General features: G+C 36.9%; 1 protein-coding gene across 1 annotated transcript; it reads right to left on the bottom strand.

Annotated features, from left to right (window-relative positions):
• Nucleotides 1-15: 15 nt before the first annotated feature.
• Nucleotides 16-4,361, bottom strand: LOC140883066 (potassium channel AKT1-like). The gene is made up of 12 exons (XM_073289377.1): nt 4,108-4,361; nt 3,379-3,744; nt 3,228-3,285; nt 2,813-3,130; nt 2,479-2,724; nt 2,310-2,408; nt 2,173-2,205; nt 1,888-2,073; nt 1,491-1,688; nt 1,333-1,408; nt 651-1,253; nt 16-436 (listed from the first exon to the last, which is right to left on the bottom strand). Exons 1-12 carry the CDS (start codon nt 4,311-4,313, stop codon nt 159-161), a joined length of 2,667 nt encoding a protein of 888 aa, XP_073145478.1. The 5' UTR covers nt 4,314-4,361; the 3' UTR covers nt 16-158.
• Nucleotides 4,362-22,575: the final 18,214 nt, after the last annotated feature.

Raw genomic sequence — 22,575 nt, 5'->3', positions numbered from 1 at the left:
CATTTTCATATTTAAAACGTGTAAAAGTTTGTCATGTACAAACATCTAACTCAAAATTTTTCGTACCAACTTTCAATCTAGTTCCAAGATTCTTCGTCGGGATTTATATATATAATACAAAAGGTGTGCATCCAGGTATAATCGTAGTTGCATTCATCTTATAACTTCACATCAATGTCAGAGCTTGCCAAAACCAGATGATCGCCATCTCGGATCACAGCCAAGTCCTCCACCAACGCTCCGTCTTTCGTCGTGATTTTGTTGGGACGAATACCGAACTTCTGATACCCAAAATCGAGTAGCTCATCCACAGATTTAGGCAAAAGTATCAGCATTCCAGCTGCATCGCCCCTTTGCGGATAGCTAACGATGACTCTTGCCTGGTGCTGAGGTGGAGCAGCATTGACACGAGGTTTAGACATCATATTTGCTGATCCTGTGTTCATGATATATACGAGAACAACATAAATGGTTCGTTTTTGTATCACAAATTGCCACATTATCTGTCTTATATATATGTGGCCGCCACTATGCCATAAAAGAGCTTGCGCTGTTATATAATTTAAAAATATTTGAGTTGCATCATTGCTATTATCACCAGTGACTTCTGGTAAGCAGTTTACCACGGATCCAATTTTGTAAAAATTCACCTTCATTTTGTCTAGGGCCAGCTGTGATGATCCCAGCAAGCGAATTCTGGAAAATGGTCGCCCTACGCCTCGCAAAGGTGTTACTTCTCACGTATCTGGAATATGAAGTTTTCTCTTCTGGACTCAAAGGAGGCATGCTAGGTTCGCTCGAGTGCTTTTTAAGATAAGGCACGTCCCACGACTCCGGTGGGGAACTCCCACTTTTCTGTTGTGTGTTCTGGTTCTCAGGCTCTTTCATGGTTTGAAACAGGGCTTTGATCTCTTCATGTCCTTGGTAATCAGCTAAGGCTCGAGGAGTCCATCCATGGACATCCGGTTTGTCTATGTCGACTCCCTTTTCCATCAAAAACTTCACGATTTCGACGTTTTCTTCAGATATAGCTGTATGAAGAGCTGTGGTTCCCAAGCTATTAAGCAATGTGACATCTCCTCCGAACTTTATTATTTCCTTTAGTAGTTGTATGTTGTTTTGCTCGACGGCGTAGCATGCAAATTGCGCAACGTCTCCAGAAGTTAACGTTGCTCCATTGTCTACCAGAAGTTTCATCACAGACTCATGATTCCCCAAGATTGCATCCCACAATGGAACATTTCCTTCGGAATCTACACAAGATAATCCTTCACTTGAATTATAATGTTTGAATATTTTGTCATTTTAACATATAGCCTCCTACAATGGTACCTCTTCTGTTAGGGTCCGCTCCATAATCTAAAAGCAGAAGCACACATTCTCGACTTCCTTTAGATGCGGCAATATGCTGAAAGTTGAACACAAAGATGCTATCAGTTATGACACTTCGAACATAAAAACAACGCCTAATGAAGAGATCTAAATCTTACCAACGCGCTGAGGCCGTTGCTGTCTAGTTCATTCGGATCCATGCCTCGTCTCAGAAGATGTTGCAATAATAAATCATCTCCTCTGGCGGCCGCGAAGCATAAGCTGAGTGGCATGTCCATTCTCCCATGCGCAAGCATGTGCTCCGTGTCTATCAAAATCGACTGCATCAGAGGGTGGTCTTGCTTTTCTTTCAAATTCTGCAAAGAAATTTGATCCATTATAATTTCAAAAGTCATTAAGGAGATATCCATTTTTGGTAGATAGCTACACTTCCACTTGTTGTTCTCGACGACAAATGGTTCGGGGCTTACTTATAACTTATCATGGCAATATAGAACAGAGGGAAGCCAAGAAATGACTTGGGAAGTAGCAAAATGCATTATTTTTTCAGTGTACCTGAAGTAGATTGTTCATGATTATTGTCCCATCTGCAACATTGGCTTGAAGAATGTTCAAAAGTGCAGTACGACTCAACCGCAGAAGCTGGCTCAATCGTTTCGTACGAACAGTGAAAAGCTGCGGCCTACAGCTAAGAACACCAACCTCACCGCATACATCTCCAGTCTTCAACCCCCCAACAATCTTAACAATTCATAGAAAACCGTGTCTCCTGATCAATTTTATGTTTGTATCACCTAATAGAAATATGATGTAACTTTTATGGAAATGGTACGAGTTTACCTGTTCTGTTCTATTTCTCTGTGTAATAAGATCCTATCACCGCAAACACAGTATTAGATTGTTGCTGAAAATTTCTAATATAATTAATTGCCAGATTGGATATTTGTGCACATCGAAAGAGCAAGATTTGATCTTACCACCGCGCCGCTAACCAGAATATACAGATCAGTAGGAGCTTCGTTTTGCAAAATTATATCTTCCCTAGGCGGATAATATTCGGCCTTCATCTCCGTGACCTACGACATTTAAGACCACTAAGAACATCAATTTTATACTCAGATGGATGACAAGAACACCAATCTGTACCAGTTGAAAGAGCAGGTCGCTGGACACGCCGTGGAACAAGTACACTTTATCGACAAGACTGTAAAACAGGAAATGTGATATACTCGACCGAAGAGCTTTCGGGAGAGCATCCAAAGTTTCTTGCTGCTGCAGCCCTTCTGAATCAGTTCTGAACCTCAGGCTCAAGTGAGCAAGCATCTGATCTTGCAGTCGCGGAGGCAGTTGATTCCTTTTCGCAAATCCTGAGGCTGCATTTATAGTGTCTCTCTGCAGATAAAGTAGCACCACACCATTTGGTGTTGGATATAATATAATAAATTTGAAATGGACACAAGATCATGAATGAAGTACTTACGAATTTTCTGGTTCTAAAGGTTGATTGAACAATCAAATTGGTCATGTTTCCAATGATATAAGCAGTCAAACCGAGATTGAATAGCATGAAGAAAATGTCGAATATCATTTCATCCTTGTTTACGGGATGAAAATCGCCATAGCCTGTAGTTGTGACGGTAACTATAGACCAGTATATAGACATAACATAGCGATCCCATATCGATGCTTGGTGAAAATTTTCCATGAAAGGTGCAATCCAAGTCTTCTGTGGATCAGGGTACCTATCAGCGATAAAATAGAAGATGCAACCCGCGAAATGAACCACAAAAACAGTGACCTACACAAATCATATGTACATACACACTAGATCAAATTAATAAGTTTACATTCGATAAGTGAAGCAATTATAACCACTTGCCTTTTAAGATCCTTACCCACGTAAGCTTCAAAATTCGTATAACGAAATAGTTGTAGTTTCTGTCTTTCTCCAATCTGCAGAGACAATTAGATCATTTTATTAACTTCTTTAATTTAATTACCAAATGAACTTTGTAACAGGAAATTAGTTATGTATATATTTGGTACCTCGTGAACATTGCGCTGACTCTTCTGAGACGCCAAAGGCGAAGCATGCTAAAATATCCATATGTTTCCGCGGTAGAGGGCAAGATTTTTCGAGCAAGTTCAGAAGGTATAGTGGAGATCACATCAAACAGCAGCCAGGTTCTTGTGTATCTCAAGGCAATTTGCTTCTGGTCGTCAATTAAAAGAAATGTTTCTTTGTCTAGGTAGGCGACGAAGAACGTTAGGACAATGTCGATGAAGAAAAATGAGTTGACGATGTTGTCTGTAATGGCAAGAAGCCCATGAGGTCTTCTGATGAAACCGAATTCGAATGGGGCCACCCATGCTGTGTAGAACACCAGTAGCACTAGAATGGAGTCCCAAACTCTGAAAAAAATCCAACAGATATATTGATCCAACAATATATATAATTAATGTGCCATGCCCATTTAACAATTAATGTAAGAATCGAGCTACATTAAGTCTTGATTCTTGATAAGAAAACACACACGTATAAGCATACAAGATTTTCCCTGAAATTGCAATCAAATATTCATATTTAAGGCACAGAAAACTGAACCAAGAACGTGCATGATCACATAATTTTTTTATAAAAAACTATATATATACATTTAAAAAAATCTTGGTGCACGTCCACGCCCAAATAGGCATGCAAAATCAAACACACACGAACCACTTAAAATCCATTGATGTTTCCTAAAACTTTGAAATAAAAAACTGCATGTATACCTGTAACGAGGATCGAAGGGGGAGACGATGAAGGTACTAAGCTTGACCTTGCGATTGCTGTGAGCGCCGAGAGAAGGAAGAATGCCCCTCGAAATGGCATCTGAATATTTCTCGTCTTTGGAGACTAATTCGATTTCATCGTCTATCTCTCTCATTCCACACATGGAGCCGTTTAATAATGGCTTTTTCCCAAACATGTGCTTCATAATTTTTATGTTTCTTTGTCCGATGGAATATATAATGGTTCGTGTTCCATTTTAATTCGGGGATGTTGTTGTTGTTGTGTTGTTGTATTGTTTTTACGTGCAGGACTCTTCACTATTGTCTCCGTCTCCCTTTCTTTCTCCGATGTGTGTACAGCTAGACGATGTATTTTGTACTTTTTCTCGTGCTTATATTGCGGCAAATCACGAGTTTCCTCTCGATATCTCCGTACGTCCCGATGGCGGAATCCTTGTCTCAAGGAGTTTAGTTTACTATCTTGATTTTACCAAAGAAAAATCAAATCAAATTTGAACGTACGAATGTAATTGGTTTGGGAAAGTATTTTTTTCTCCAAGAATATGTTTTTGGGAAACACTTTTTATTTGCGACAACTTTTCAAATACGTATAAGAAAATTGTAATTTTGATCTTTTATGTTTACCACTTTGTGATTTCGATCTTCTATGTTTTCATATTTTAATTTTAGTCATGTATGTTTCGATTTTTGGTAATTTCAGTCTTTTTTTTATTCGAAAATGCATACATGACACTATACACGTCAGCTCCACATCAACACTGCATTTGTGTCACATCAGCGTCACATCAGAAAAACACTAAAATTGCCAAAAAATAAAGATAGCAGACTAAAACTAAAATCTAAAAATATAGAGGATCAAAATCACAAAACGACAAACATATAAGATTAAAAAAAAATTGAATTATGTGGTCACGGGCCTAGGCAGGTCAGCCCATCTAGGCACACCTTTAGTTGAAAATTTTCAACTCAATCTACTTAAATTGTGTGGCGAGGCGGGCCGACCTGACAAACCTAATTAACCCTCATTGACGGCTCTAAATATAATGTATATATAATCTATTCATATGAGATTAAATTTTGAATGATTAAAGGATAAAACACTAATAGGATGTCTTTTGAATTTTGTATAATCTAACTTGGTGATATCAAAATATTGCTTCTTTTTATTAGTCACTTTATCATACAAGATAAATAGTATTGATGCAATAATCATCTTGTTCATCTTTTGTTTGGATGAATTATGAGTTTCAATCTTGGTTGGTTCAATTGGTATCAAATTATTTCTCTCAATAAAATTACAAGTTTTTTGCTCAAAAAAATATTACTACTGTCACGCCCCGAAACCAGGGTTGGTTGACATCGGCGTTGTTTTCAATAACATTAAAAAACAACAAGCCTCAAAGTACAGAATTTAACCAAAAACCAATATATTATTTCATGACAAAATTTATTCTTACATCCCATAAATAAAATCATAAATCAACTACATCAGCGGAAGCTAAAACTTATCATCACAGGGATAAGAAACTCAAATAATAAAAGCACTTCTAAATTTCTCTTGTTTCATAAGTCCAACCTTAGTTATGCTCCTTCTCTTCAAGCTTTTCTTCATTTTCATCTGGGGAGGGAAGTAAGGGGGTGAGCGATCTGGGTGTCGCTCAGCAAGTGGGGGCCGATCGAGCACGATAAACACCAAAAATATATTTACATGTACACATGTATATTTTATAATCTCGAAACAAAATAAGCATGTTGAATTCGAACAAATACGAAGCAAATATTGCACTGCCAATTATCTCATTTTCCGTGGTTTTACTGATCAGTCCCCTATATATTACTCCTCTAAGGGGCGAGGCCAAAGGAACGGTTATTATAACCCACCGCATCAGGGTCATATCAAATCAAATCAAATAGTCGGAAATTCCGTAACCTTTTCTAAATCGACTCTTAACAGTGCATCTCAAAATATTTCCAAATAATTCTAACATGCTTCAAATAATATCACGAATAGCCAACAAATAATATATATCAAAGTGAAACGAATATTATCATGCCGATCAAATTTTCAAAAGTATAAACATTTATGTTATAAAACTTAACTCACATGCAAAAATAAATATAAGTGTAGAAACTTATATCACACAAAAGAAAAGATAGAAGCCCACTTACCTGGTCAAATCTATCTGAACAAAAATTGGGTTGAAATGCCTCTAAAATCTTATACTTCATTCCTCACGTGAACAATTTGCATTACTACCAAAATTTGCATCCGAAAAATCAATATCACGAATAATCGAATTTTGGACCAAAAATGTTAGGAGCAAATCTCGAAAATTCACCCTCTTGTTTTCCCAAAATTGGCAGATCAATGGACTTTTCTTTAAGCACCTTTCTTCCCAAATTCCTAGGCTTGATTCTCGAGCCAATTTCCTTAGCCTATTATCTTCCCTAATTACCAACCCTAATTTCGGAAATATATGTAGAAAAATGGACGAAAGTTTTGGTGATTTTATAGGGCAAACAATATTAAATAATATTAAAAACGTAAGTTAGTGGGTAGAGGAAAAGTTAGGAAGATTTAATGACTATTTAGGATATAATTAAATTATGACTTGAAGACTTAACTAATAATTCTAATAAATGTGAATTTAACTATATATATAAATACTTTGTTAAAAATAATAAAGATACGTTAATATAATATAAATAAGAAAAACCGGTTACAGATTTTAAACTCTAATAACTCCACATTAATATGACAATTATGATAAATCATTATTTTGAAAATAATATTAGTCAATAAAAATAATAAGTTTTCTTTACATGTAAAATAATAAGTATAATATGAGAACCGAGATTTAGCCAAAACAATTGGAATTAGAAATCTTAATTTTTATTTCACTAGTAGGTACAAAATATATTTAAATATATTTTCTTTATTATACCGTGAATTTGGTCACGGATATCACATTCTTCCCTCCTAAAAAAAAGTTTCGTCCTCGAAACTTGAAATTTATATTTTGATTTTTGTAAACAAACAAAATTTGAAAATAAAAGTATCAAATAATATTAAAAAAAATCTTCAAGATTTGTTTTGGGTTGATGGTGGAAAACTACCTCAATATATGAAAACTAAATGATCTAAGAAAATATTTATCGAGAAGAGAATTAAAATTCCAGAGAAAATTTTTAACAAAATAAATTTTTTTTCTTTATCTAACATTAGAAAAAAAAAAATAATGCATTATAACAAGGAACATGAACAATAATTTTTTTTTTTTTTGAAATCAGTTCAAAAATAAAAAAAAAAATATTTGGAACAAAATATTAGGAATCAAAATTAAACATGGAATAAAACTTCAATAACTTGATAGATTTAATTTTGAGGAAGTGAAGACATTTTTTTAAAAATATATATATATACATAAATGTGGATTGATGATTCAAATAGACTTAATGACTCAGAATATACGAGAGATAATAATTTTTTTAAAAAAAACATAATGAATATATGAATAATATTTTGAAATACAACGTGATATGTTTGAAATGTTCATCTCTATAAACTAGTACGAAGAAACATAATTTTCAAATAAAAAATATTTATAGCTAGATGATGATTTTAAAACAAAATTTTCATTAATCATGAAAATATAAAATAAATAATAGTAATTTAAAATGTTCACTATAGAGAAAAAAAAATAATGATTAGGTAGCAGTGACACTAAAATCTTTGATTACAAATGAAGTAAAATCATTATTTTTCTCAAAAATACTATTATTCCAATGAATAAAAAAAATAAGAAAAATAGAAAGTATCCCAGAGTATTCTAAATTCGTTGAGATATAATTTATCGTGATAAAAAAAATTATCATGCTAAACATATTGCACGAGTAAGAATGTAAAAGATAATAATCAATTGATAAAGTATGAGGAATTATTATTTCTTTCAAAAACAATTATTATTATTATTCAAATTATTCCTATAGGAAAATATGATCTTATGAAAAATTTTATTCTTATTAACTAAAAAAACAAAATTCAAGTATTTAACACTAATAAAAACCTGCGAGCCAAACTATATCCCAATCATGTTGATCTATAACTCAATATTGTCCAACTAACTTAAAATTCGACAATCGTGACTTAGATTCTATATATAATATAGTGAACACTAGCTCTGATATGAATCTAGGAGGCACTCAAAGATTCATATTGTTCCAAGATTTGCTCCGTGATTTACGGTCGAGAGTTGAAGGATTTGGAATTCGTGGGAATGAAGTTGGATTTCTTGAAAATCAATTTGGAGGATGTTATAATACTATAGAAGTGGAAAAAGATCAAGAAATTGAAGATTTTCACGTCAGGATGGCGCCCCAGCGCTTGAAAACAGGCGCTTCAGCGCCCCTGTATCCAGCAGCGCCTCAGCGCTGTCCTGCCAGCGCTCCAGCGCCCGTCTTTCAACTTCAGGAAGCGCTCCAGCGCTGACATCCTAGCGCTCCAGCGCTATCGCACTTACATACAGTACGGCGTGTAGTGTGTGTTTTCAAATTTATGAGTATTTATGATATTCTTTTCTATTTTTGAGAGTTTTATTCCTACTAGAAAACTTTTAGGAGATATCTTTGATATCTTTAGCTAGATTTTGAATTATTTTGCGATATATTTTATTATTTTGTAGTTGTATTATAAATACAACAAACATTCATTATTTTAATAATAACTAAGAATTCAGATTTTTGATATTGATCAATTAAAATTCTCTCTAAAATTTTATCAAGCTTTTGCTTACCCAAAAATCAAACTTATCAAAGTTTTTCAACTTTGTGGCGTTTGTCGATTGATTATCCTCGTGGGTTGTCAGAAACAGGTTTTTTGAAGATCCCGTTCTGATCAATTGTTTTCTTCGTGTTTAACTGTTGCTAGTTTCGTTGTAAGCTAGAGGTGGTTAATCCCAAAACTTTTTATTTGTTTTCAAGATTGGGCAATTTCTTGATTTTTTTTGTTATTGGATTGAGGGTACGATTTTAATATAGTCGTGTTTACCTTCCATACATTAAGAATTCATATCAGTTGGTATCAAAACCAAGGTTTTGAATCAAGTAAGTATCTATCTTCATCTATCTCTGTTCTTCGTGTTCCTCATTCTTATCTGAGTCTATTCTTTATCAAATTTCTATGTCGTTTTCTTTCAAACTTGTTATCCAAGTCTCGTGTCTTGTGCTACAAGTTATAAATTCAAAAAAAAAAGTGAAAAATCGAAAAAAAAGTTAAAAAAAAAAAAAGAGATTTGAAATCGGTCAAAAAAAAAAGAGTAGAGACCGAAAAAGCTTAAAAAAAAAAGGAGAAGCAAAATAACTTGTGGCAAAGTCTTGTGTCTTGTGAGTATTTGGGTAAAAAAAAATTATTTCAATCTTCATAAGTCTGTTGACTTGTTTTTGTGCAATCTACGTGAGTCGATTGACAAGTGTTTACAAGTTTTGAACTTTAGAGTTTGATATTTAAAATCACAAAGCATAAGCTATTCTTTATTTGAGTGAAAAAAAAGAGTGTTTGAGCGATTTCTTTGGAGTGACTTGTGAGATTTTGGGTGAGGAATATTGTAATTACTAACCTTCTTCTTGCAGGTACGATGTCCTATAGAAATTATTTTGTTGGAGGAGATGATGAGTACATGGAGAGTAAAAGGAGATTTTATGGGTGTGGTAGTAATTGAAGTAATAAAAGTAAAATTCCATCGTTTCATGGAGATGAGGATCCGGAATTGTATTTGAAGTGGGAGAAAAAGGTAGAGAGTGTATTAGATGATCGTGATATTTCTGAATCTAGGAAGGTAAAACTTGTCATAAAAGTGTTTACCGACTATGCTTACACTTGGTGGGATAGGTTAGATGAGAATCGGGAGAGGCGTGGAATGAGTCCTATATCTACGTGGGATGAGTTGAAAAGGGTGTTGAGGAAATGCTTTGCTCCTAATCACTATGAGAGGAGAAGTGTTGTTTCCAAACGTGAGCATCAAGGTACATCTAAACTTTCAAATTCTAGTACCTTTGATATTGCATGTTTATGGTGTCGTAGAAAAGATAAGCATGATATGAGCCAATGTTTTAAGGAGGCTATGATGAAAGGGGCGGATTCTCGTGTAGAGATTGAATCTAATGTTGTAGTGGAGGTTGAGTCAAAAGTTGAAGTTAAGTCAAGAATTAAGGATGAAACTTCCTTGATTATTGATGAGAGTGTTGAAATTTGTGCGGTGTAAGGTGAATGACTTGATGAAAACTCTTCTATTGTACATGGTGTGGTTGATAGTAGTATTAGTGTTGAATCTAAATGTGAAGTGATAGATGAGTTTGTATGTATTGAGGAGTCATCTAATGTTCTTGTGATAGATGAGAGTTCTATTGATGTTCAAAGTGAGACTAGTACTTTGTTGGATGAGTCTTGTAATTTTGCTATTCAACTGAGTCCAAAAGAATTCCTTGGAGATCAATTGGAAGTTGAAAATTTGTGTGATATGGCTGAAAAAAAGAGTGATAAAAATAGTGAGATAGCCATGGAAAAAGAAAAAGAAAAGGAAATAATTAAGGCCGAAAGAAAGAGTGTACAAAAGAGTGAGATGGACTTTGAAAGAATAAAAGAGAGGAAAGAAAAGAGAGGAAAGAGACCAATAAAAAAAGAAAATATTATGGTCCAAAATAGTGAGGTTGAAAATTTTGTTCAAATGAATAAAATCCCTAAAGTACTTTTGTACAAAGAGGTTTTATCTCATTGTCATGATTTAGTCGGTTCAATCCCGAGCATTGTTTATTCTTCTTTGTAGGATTTTGGTGATGCATTGATGAGAAAACAAAGGAGATACAATATTAAAAGTCTTAACATGTTGGATCCATGTGAATGTGAGGTTGAATGTTTGAAAGTTGTTCTCTTTGAGAGGTATGATGTAGATGCAAATCGAAGGTATAATTTCAATACAAACTTTCAAAGGTATGAATTTAATTCAATGTTGCATGGATTTAATTACTTTGTTGAAGGATTTGAGAAAGTGTTAGCTATGAATTATGCTTTAAGTTCAAATCTTGATGTTAAGTCTCTTGAGTTTGTGCATACTACAAGAGTTGGTTATTTAGTTTATGTTGATATGTGCGAGTGTTGCAAGAATAGTATAGGTGGTAAGTCATATTTGTCTGATTGGTTATTGTTGACTTTTGGGCTAACTAATGTGCGTAATACTTTCATGGGATTGATGGGTTGTGTTTTTCATGCATCTATGGATAACTTTGTTGTGATATACTTTGATTTTATCTTAGTATATAGCAAAATTTTTAAAGTGCATGTTGAACATTATGGAATTGTGTTAATCATGTTGGGTATAAAGTTTTTGGGTCATGAGCATGTTAGAAATTTGAATGTATTTTGTGCAAGAGAACTTGTTGATTTTGGTGTAAGTTCTCACGGATTTAGAGTTGTTGGTGAAGCGTTGATTATGTACCAACGAGGTAATGAAAATGTGGTAGTTACTACACTATCACCAAGGTATGAGTTCTTATCTCTTTTGATTACGAGGTTCTTATGGTTTGAAAATGTTAATAAATTGCATGAATGAGTTAATGATTTTGAGAATGTGTTTGAAAAGTACTTGTGCAATGTTCATTATAAATTTTATGTGAGCAAGTATTTGTTTACAGAAAATAAGTTTTTCTCTATATGTTCGTCATTGCATGATTTAATTGATGAATGGACATGTGTGTTGATTTTGAAGTGTAATTTTGAGAGATCTAAAAGGATGAATATGTTAGATGAATATTTGTTATGGTATCACATGAAGAGATATATCAAGTGGAGTTGTGAGTGGCATATTGCATTTGGCTTGAATCTTATTCCTAGAAAACAATGGTTGTTCTTAACTATGAATTTTGTGTTGGGGTTAACTAGGTCTAAGAAGGGGAGGGATTTGATCTTTGTCTTGCTAAATGGAATTTTAATCATGTTTAAGCATGTGAGTGGTTATAAGATGTTTAGTTTAAGTGTAAGAAATTTAGTGAGTCTTGATATAGTTTTGAGTGAGCAACGTATATTAGTAAATGTGGAAATTAGTATTAAAGTTAATAAATCTTGTTTGAATTTAGTAGGTAAGGGGCAAGATTTGAGGACAAATCTTTTTGAAGAAGGGAAGTCTGATATGAATATAGGAGGCGCTCAATCCGTGATTTACGGTCGAGAGTTGAAGTATTTGGAATTCATGGGAATGAAGTTGGATTTCTTGAAGATCAATTTGGAGGATGTTATAATACTATAGATGAAACGACCCAAACATTCTAAAATAATATATGCGGAATTTTTTTTTTTAAAATAATACTAAGTAAAATAGATGTACATACATGTCCATACATATATGCACAAAATAAACAGATTTAAAAATAACATAAATAAAATGCAACATTCTTACTTAAATAACTGAGTCAAACTTAAATAAAATACGGTCAAACAATCAACTTAAAAGGTTGCATGCAATAAAAATTATTTAATAAAAATAGTACTAAAATCCACCACTGACAAGACATAAAAGAATAATAAGAAACAGAGTTTAAAAATTCTTAAAAATGTTCTCAAGACTCAGCCGGCGGTCACGGGGGATCACTGCATGTCCGTTCATACGTCCTCACCACCGGTAGGAACTACATCTTCCTCTACGTACTCACCTGCACCATATAAGTGTAGTAAGCCTAGAGGCCCAACATGCTAACATAACAAGGGTTTAAAATAATTTAAATCACTGGAATACTAATACATAACTTATACATGAATGAGCATGCTTAAAAATCATGAATCATGACTGAAAATCTTGCTTAAACTTGATCTTATATATAATCATATATTACATACATAAACATTGTTGAGCATAACATTTTCTAACATCGCATGGTCATATCCGTATTGTAACCTTAAACTTAAAAGTTCGACTGATCAGTCTCTTAGAACCAACGTACGCGGCGGTGACGAATCACCTCTTACTGGTAGTAAACTATCCTTAAATTGACAGTAAACTGCCCTTAACATGTGGGGACTGGTCCCCCTTAAATTGTCACACTACTTCAACTTCCAACATAAAATTATTTTCTAGCTCAACCTTAAACATTAAATCATGCCATAAAATTATTTCATGAATGCATGCACTGAAAATATGTCCGTAATATATATTTAATTAATTTTTCATAATATAATATACTTATACTTAAAATAGACTCTATGCATAAAAATAATTAAATATATATCCCGGACTTATTTATTTTTCATGGGTTGGTCCAGACTGCTGGTCACTCATCTAGGCCCAATAATCTTAAATAAAAGCCCAATCATTTTATTCAACTTAAATGGGCCTAAAGAAAATATTTAAGCCCATTAACTTAAACAAGCCCAATAAGACTCTAGACAGACCCAAAAATCTCCTGACTGGCCCAAAAATTCCTATGGGCCCACGAGCCCATAAAAATTATTGGGTTAGCTTAAAAATAATTTAAAAAGCCCAAATAAAATTATTTGGAGGCCCAAATAATTTTCTAACTAATTTTAAAAGCCCAAAATACACTTGAACCATTAAATATTTAAAAATTAAAATACCCGAGCCTGGCCCACCTAACCCAGACCCAGACCACCTGACCCGACCCTAGACCTACCAAACCCAACCCTGACCCCAAGATCCGACCCAGTCCCCAGCCCCAGCCCAAAACCCGAACCCCCCTTTCCCCTTCCCTTCGCTGCGCGAGCAGCAGCTCTTCAAGGGCTGCTGCCGCACGGCTCCGGCCACGACCGGCCAGAGCGCCACCGGTAGGACCTTCCCAGGGTCCTGCCGGTCCTAACCCATGCAGCCTCTGACCCATAACAGCCCTGCATGGTCCAGCCGAGCTCTCTTCCAATAAACCCTAACCTGCGAACCTATGGACCCAAATCTGATGCAACTCGACTCCAGACCTGTTCCAGCCTTAACCCTGGCCATGTCTCGACCCCTATGACCCCAACACACCCATTGACTCTTGAACCAGCAGACCGATCCCATCCCATAACAGAAAACGTGGGGTTTTGCATGAAACAAAGCAAAAATCATGAGTATACCATGTTCTAGCCAAGAACTTAACATAAAACGTGAATTGACTAAAAAAAAAATCTGACATCAGTGCATTAAATAGCTTATATGGTGTTGAGAAAGAATTAAACATGCCTAGCACCGAAGATTGAAGAGAAATAGGCGTAGATGACGATTCCGGGACGACGGGACGATGATCAACCACCTTGGAGCTTGAAAATCGATCAACAATGGAGTCCTTGAGGCTTTTTGGTCGTTGAATGGGGAAGGAGAAGAGTGGAGAAGGCGGCTAGGTTGAAGAGAAAGGGATTGAGCGTGAGTTTTGGGGTAGACTTAGGATTTAATTTGGGTAGATAGGATTTTAATAACTAATATAGGGAGATAATAACATAAATAAGATAATCCTAACTTTTAAAATTCTAACTAACATAACAATTAATTAAAATCCCGAAATATTTATTTTAGGGAATTTTAAAGGTAATTAAAAGTCAATATTTTGGCTAAATTTGGATAAAAACGGACTCCTAAAAATATATATAATTAATTACTGATAATTTTGAGGAGATAAAACTCAAAATAATATTTTTGGGCTCTTAAAAAGACTCATAAAAATAATTTGGGTAGAAAGTTGTCATCTCGTCCGTCCACGGTCCTGTCTACGCGATAAATAATTAAATTTCCATAAATCATGAAAATCACTAATTATTGGTTAAATGCTTAAAAATAACTTAAAACATGCACAAATAATTTCACATAATTATTTAACCCATAATCTAAAATTTTAAATGAATAAAATCCCTAATTATGCATGCGAATTTACGTACTAAAAATACTAGGTGTTACAATTCTCCCCCCCTTAATTTGAATTTCGTCCTCGAAATTAAAGTACTTACCCGAACAACTTCGGGTAGCGAGTCCTCATGTCTGCCTCTGTCTCCCAAGTAGCTTCCTCCTCCGAGTGATTCAGCCACTGGACTCTAACCATCGGTATGACCCACGTCCTCAATCTGCGCTCCTCCCTCGCCAAGATCCGTATAGGCCTTTCCTCAAATGATAACTCCGGTGTCAACTGAAGAGGCTCAAAATCCAATACATGTGATGGGTTCGAGATGTATCTCCGAAGCATGGATACATGGAAGACATCGTGCACTGCCGCAAGCCCTGGTGGCAAGGCCAAACGGTAGGCCAAAGTGCCAACTCTCTCCAAGATCTCAAAAGGTCCAATATATCTCGGATTAAGCTTACCTCTCCGGCCAAATCGTACCACTCCCTTCATAGGTGACACTCTCAGAAACACATGATCACCTACTGCGAACTCCAAATCTCGTCGTCGAGTATCTGCATAACTCTTCCGACGACTCTGAGCAATCCTCATACGATCCCGAATCTGAGTCACAATGTCAGCTGTCTGCTGCACGATCTCAGGACCCAGTAAAATCCTCTCACCAACCTCATCCCAATGCACAGGAGATCTGCATCTCCTCCCATACAATGTTGCATAAGGAGCCATACCTATAGACGACTGAAAACTATTGTTATAGGTAAACTCCACTAATGACAATCTCATCTCCCACGAGCCCTGAAAGTCGATGACACAAGCCCTCAGTAGATCTTTGAGAATCTGTATCACCCTCTCTGACTGACCATCTGTCTGGGGATGAAAAGCTGTGCTGAACAGTAGTCTAGTCCCCAATGCTGTGTGCAAACTCTTCCAAAACGCGGATGTGAATCTCGGATCTCTATCGGATACAATGGACACAGGTATGCCATGCAATCTAACAATCTCCTTGATGTAGAGCTCTGCATACTGTGTCAAGGAGTAGGTAGTCCTCACCGGCAAGAAATGAGCTGACTTGGTGAGTCTATCCACAATCATCCAAATAGCTGTTCAACCTCTGTTACTCCTCGGAAGGCCAACTACAAAATCCATCGTAATGTTCTCCCATTTCCATTCCGGAATAGGAAGAGGTCTAAGAAGTCCTGCTGGACGCTGATGCTCTGCCTTGACTCGCTGACAAGTCAAACACTCTGACACAACTCTCCCGATGTCTCTCTTCATCCCGTGCCACCAATACAATAGCTGCAAATCTCTGTACATCTTCGTACTCCCGGGGTGAATGGAGTATGGAGATGTGTGAGCCTCTGCTAAAATCTCAGCTCTCAACTGATCGACGTTTGGTACCCACATCCTACCACGGTACTGAACAATACCATCCACAACTGTATAAAGACGACCACCCTTGGCCTCATCTCTCTGCCTCCAACACTGTAACTCCTCATCAGTAGTCTGTCCAACTCTGATCCGATCTCGTAGAATCGGTTGCACCGTCAACACTGACAAGCTCGGTGCATGACCACTCGAGTAAAACTCCAAATCAAACCTCTGAATCTCGCTCTGCAGTGGTAACTGTACTGTCAAACACGATACCACTGTCGACTTCCGACTCAAGGCATCGGCCACTACATTAGCTTTACCTGGATGGTAGCTAATGTCGCAGTCGTAATCCTTCACTAACTCCAACCATCTCCGTTGTCTCATGTTCAACTCCTTCTGAGTGAAGAAGTACTTGAGGCTCTTATGATCCGTGAAAATCTTGCACTTTTCTCCATACAGATAATGCCTCCAGATTTTCAAAGCGAAGACCACTGCTGCTAACTCCAAGTCATGTGTCGGGTAGTTCTGCTCGTGAATCTTCAACTGCCTCAACGCATAAGCAATAACCTTACCACCCTGCATAATTACTGCACCTAAACCTAGCTTAGACGCGTCGGTGTACACCACTAACTCCTCGTGTGGTACTGCCATCGCCAAAACCGGTGCGGTAGTGAGTGCTTCCTTCAGCTGATCGAAGCTCCTCTGACAGTCTGAACTCCAAATAAACTTCGCATTCTTCTTGGTTAAGGAAGTCAAGGGTACTGCAATAGAGGAAAAACCCTTGATGAACTTCCTATAGTATCCTGCCAAACCCAAGAAACTGCGAATCTCCGAAGCATTCCTCGGAATACTCCATTTCTGCACTGCCTCAACCTTCGACTGATCCACTGCAATCCCATCTCTAGAAATAATGTGGCCAAGAAATGCCATCTGCTCAAGCCAAAACTCGCACTTGCTGAACTTGGCATACAAACGATGCTCCCTCAAAGTCTGCAAGGCTGTCTGTAGATGCTGCCTATGCTTCTCAACGCTCCTAGAGTAGATCAAGATATCATCAATGAAGACTATGATGAACTGATCAAGATACGGCTGAAATACCTAGTTCATGAGATCCATGAAAACCGCTGGAGCATTGGTCATCCCAAATGGCATCACTAAGAACTCGTAATGCCCATAACGTGTTCGGAAAGCAGTCTTGGACACGTCTGCATCTCTAACTCGCAGCTGATGATAACCAGATCGCAGATCGATCTTGGAGAACACTGAAGCTCCCTGCAACTGATCAAATAAGTCCTCTATCCTCGGCAGTGGGTACTTATTCTTCACCGTGAATCTGTTGAGCTCTCGATAATCGATGCACAGTCTCATACTGCCATCCTTCTTCTTTACAAATAACACTGGAGCTCCCCATGGAGAAAAGCTAGGATGAACAAAGCCTTTCTCTAATAACTCCTAAATCTGCTCCTTCAACTCTTTCATCTCGGTAGGAGCAAGTCTGTATGGTGCCTTTGAGATAGGCACAGTGTCTGGCAATAAGTCGATACTGAACTCCACCTCTCTCACTGGTAGAATCCCTGCAACATCCTCCGGAAAGACGTCCAGAAAGTCACGAACTACCTCTATCTCTGATAATGATCTACTGGCTGGTTCTGAGGCCGTGACAACACTCGTTAGGAAACCTCGGCAACCCCGTTTCAACAGCTTCCTTGCCTGAATAAGAGATATCACCTGAGGAATATCACTGCTCTGAGATGTATGAAAAGTAAACGGGTCGCCTCCTGGTGGTTTCACTGACACTGTCCTCCGACGAAAATCAATCGAAGCTCCATTGACTGTCAACCAGTCCATACCCAATATCAAATCAAAATCGCTCAACGGCAAAACCACTACATCTGCGCGAATGGAGTGCCCCTGCAGCTCCAACTCCAGCTCTCGAATGACACTAGAGGTATAAATAATCTGTCCTGACGGCATAGTGACATCATAACCACTGTCGGCAATCTCAGGTGTGATGCCTATCCGTCTGATAAACTCTAGGGAGATAAACGAATGCGTAGCCCCTGAATCTAGCAACGCAATCGTGGAGTTGCCTCCAACTAGAATTCTCCCTGCACGCAGAAGAATCCCAACAACTTCATACCACTACTAAACTTTTTCCCCAAAGATGAGTCACTAATAACCCTTAATTCTAATCACAAGTAAAACATGCTTCCTATTCTAACATGCAGATAGAAAAATCCCAAATAACAAATTATTCCACAAAGAAAAATCGAAATTCTTAACCAAAGGAAGAAATTATAAAATACTAGGGGTAAGATATACTGGTGATCAAGGAAGTATCTGGGTCTGCCTCCTCAGCCTGCATCACGAACACTCTCCCTGTAGTGTTCTTCTTCCTCAGGCAATTGGCCATCTGGTGCCCTGACTCCTTACAATGAAAACAGACGCCCGCTCCTAGAAGACATGGTCCTGGATGCATCTTCTGGCACTTCGGGCAAGTAGGATATCCTCCAGCATTAGGGGCCCCACCCCTAGGCTGCTGTCTCTGCTGCTGTGGCTTCTGCTGGTTTGGGCCATTAGACGGCCCAGTATACTGCTTCTTCGCAGGAGGCTGCGAAGATGGTCGCTGATACCCAGACTGAAACTGCCTCTTACTCTGCTGCTCCCTCTGGATCTCTCTTCTACCCTCCTCAGAACGCAAGGCTCTACTGACTACGGCCTCATAAGTAGGGACGTCCGCCATGCAAACGTCATGCTTGATTTCTGCCCTGAGTCCCTAGATAAACTGTCTCATCTTCTCAGGTTCACTGTCAGCAATCAATGGCACCAAGTGACAGCCCCTCTCGAACTGACTGATGTACTCCACAACTGTCTTGTCTCCCTGCCGGAGACTCATGAAATCTCGAATCATCCTACTGCGCACGTCTTCAGTGAAATACTTGGAGAAAAACATCATCCGAAAGTCTGCCCATAGCATAGTAGTCAGATTCACTTCCCGTGATGCACTCTCCCACCATAAGTCTGCATCACCCTTCAGCATGTACACTGTGCACCTCACCTTGTCTGCATCAGTCAAACCCATGTAAGCAAAGATGCTCTCCAAAGAACGGATCCACCCCTCAGCAATGAGTGGATCTGTGGCACCTGTGAACTCCTTAGGTCCCTTCTTCTGAAACCTCTCCGCCACGTCCTCATCGTGAGACAGTCTCGGACGTGCTGCCTGCTGCTCCAACAGAGCAGTAATCCCGGCCATCATGTTTGCATTGGCCTGTTCCAATGCTGATAGAGGGTTTTGCGGAGGTGGGGATCCTCCACGCCTATTCACTGGTCTCGGAGGCATTCTGCATCACCACATATTTCTTTACGTAAATCGACATGCATAACTAAGTGCTTAAAAAAATTTCTGCTAACATAAATGCTTAAGTCTTAAACATGATACTACTAAATCATACTAAAAGCAATTAAAACTTACAGACCGATAGCGTGAATTTCTGAGCTCGCATAGCAGTGATGACCCCTCCAAGAACGCGGCTTTGATACCAAATGAAACGACCCAAACATTCTAAAATAATATATGCGGAATTTTATTTTTTTTTTAAAAATAATACTAAGTAAAATAGATGTACATACATGCCCATACATATATGCCCAAAATAAACAGATTTAAAAATAACATAAATAAAATGCAACATTCTTACTTAAATAACTGAGTCAAACTTAAATAAAATACGGTCAAACAATCAACTTAAAAGGTTGCATGCAATAAAAATTATTTAATAAAAATAGTACTAAAATCCACCACTGACAAGACATAAAAGAATAATAAGAAATAGAGTTTAAAAATTCTTAAAACTGTTCTCAAGACTCAGCCGGCGGTCACGGGGGATCACTACATGTTCGCTCATACGTCCTCACCACCGGTAGGAACTACATCTTCCTCTACGTACTCACCTGCACCATATAAGTGTAGTGAGCCTAGAGGCCCAACATGCTAACATAACAAGGGTTTAAAATAATTTAAATCACTGGAATACTAATACATAACTTATACATGAATGAGCATGCTTAAAAATCATGAATCATGACTGAAAATCTTTCTTAAACTTGATCTTATATATAATCATATATTACATACATAAACATTGTTGAGCATAACATTTTCTAACATCGCATGGTCATATCCGTAGTGTAACCTTAAACTTAAAAGTTCGACTGATCAGTCTCTTAGAACCAACGTATGCGGCGGTGACGAATAACCTCTTAGAATTTAATTTGGGGTAGACTTAGGATTTAATTTGGGTAGATAGGATTTTAATAACTAATATAGGGAGATAATAACATAAATAAGATAATCCTAACTTTTAAAAATTCTAACTAACATAACAATTAATTAAAATCCCGAAATATTTATTTTAGGGAATTTTAAAGGTAATTAAAAGTCAATATTTTGGCTAAATTTGGATAAAAACGGACTCCTAAAAATATATAAAATTAATTACTGATAATTTTGAGGAGATAAAACTCAAAATAATATTTTTGGGCTCTTAAAAAGACTCATAAAAATAATTTGGGTAGAAAGTTGTCATCTCGTCCGTCCACGGTCCCGTCTATGCGATAAAATAATTAAATTTCCATAAATCGTGAAAATCACTAATTATGGGTTAAATGCTTAAAAATAACTTAAAACATGCACAAATAATTTCACATAATTATTTAACCCATAATCTAAAATTCTAAATAAATAAAATCCCTAATTATGCATGCGAATTTACGTACTAAAAATACTGGGTGTTACAATAGAAGTGGAAAAAGATCAAGAAATTGAAGATTTTCACGTTAGGATGGCGCCCCAGCGCTTGAAAACAGGCGCTTCAGCGCCCCTGTATCCAACAGCGCCTCAGCGCTGTCTTGCCAGCGCCCCAGCGCCCGTCTTTCGACTTCAGGAAGCGCTCCAGCGCTGACATCCTAGCGCTCCAGCGCTACCGCACTTACACACAGTATGGCATGTAGTGTGTGTTTTCGGATTTATGAGTATTTATGATATTCTTTTCTATTTTTGAGAGTTTTATTCCTACTAGAAAACTTTTAGGAGATATCTTTGATATCTTTAGCTATATTTTGAATTATTTTTGCGATATCTTTTATTATTTTGTAGTTGTATTATAAATACAACAAACATTCATTATTTTAATAATAACTAAGAATTCAGATTTTTGATATTGATCAATTAAAATTCTATCTAGAATTTTATCAAGCTTTTGCTTACCCAAAAATCAAACTTATCAAAGTTTTTCAACTTTGTGACGTTTGTCGATTGATTATCCTCGTGGGTTGTCAGAAACAGGTTTTCTGAAGGTCCCGTTGTGATCAATTGTTTTTTTTGTGTTTAACTGTTGCTAGTTTCGTTGTAAGCTAGAGGTGGTTAATCCCAAAACTTTTTACTTGTTTTCAAGATTGGACAATTTCTTGATTTCTTTTGTTATTGGATTGATGGTACGATTTTAATATAGTCGTGTTTGTCTTCCATGCATTAAGAATTCATATCAAGCTCCCAAATAAATCTCTATAAATTCAAGCTCAAAACCTTAAATATTTCTCTCGACCATGTACTTAAATAATATTTCAAAAATGATTCCAACTTAAGTCTAATCAATCATTCTCAAAATATTTACTAGCCTTAAAAGTAATATTAATTTCCAAGTGGTTCTTTCCTTCTCAATCTTACTTACTAGTCTCTGGATAATTTCAAATCTTACTTACTAGATTCCTAGTAATTCATTCTCATTCTTCATCCTACTTTCTCATCAAGATCATGAACCTGGTTTGGCTTTGATAGCACTTCTGTCACGCCCCGAAACCAGGGTTGGTTGACATCGGCGTTGTTTTCAATAACATTAAAAAACAACAAGCCTCAAAGTACAGAATTTAACCAAAAACCAGTATATTATTTCATGACAAAATTTATTCTTACATCCCATAAATAAAATCATAAATCAACTACATCAGCGGAAGCTAAAACTTATCATCACAGGGATAAGAAACTCAAATAATAGAAGCACTTCTAAATTTCTCTTGTTTCATAAGTCCAGCCTTAGTTATGCTCCTTCTCTTCAAGCTTTTCTTCATTTTCATCTGGGGAGGGAAGTAAAGGGGTGAACGATCTGGGTGTCGCTCAGCAAGTGGGGGCCGATCGAGCACGATAAACACCAA

The sequence above is a fragment of the Henckelia pumila genome, chromosome 1 (genome assembly GCF_033568475.1).
Source record: "Henckelia pumila isolate YLH828 chromosome 1, ASM3356847v2, whole genome shotgun sequence".
NCBI lineage: Eukaryota > Viridiplantae > Streptophyta > Magnoliopsida > Lamiales > Gesneriaceae > Henckelia > Henckelia pumila.
This window is presented reverse-complemented; position numbering and strand designations above follow the sequence as displayed.

Excerpts from the sequence above, each read along its gene's own strand:
- LOC140883066 (XM_073289377.1), bottom strand. The coding sequence starts at position 4,313 with ATGAAGCACATGTTTGGGAAAAAGCCATTATTAAACGGCTCCATGTGT. Across the intron at positions 2,409-2,478 it reads GCGACCTGCTCTTTCAACTG|GTCACGGAGATGAAGGCCGA; the intron begins GTACAGATTGGT and ends TAAATGTCGTAG. Across the intron at positions 2,074-2,172 it reads AGAGAAATAGAACAGAACAG|ATTGTTGGGGGGTTGAAGAC; the intron begins GTAAACTCGTAC and ends TGAATTGTTAAG.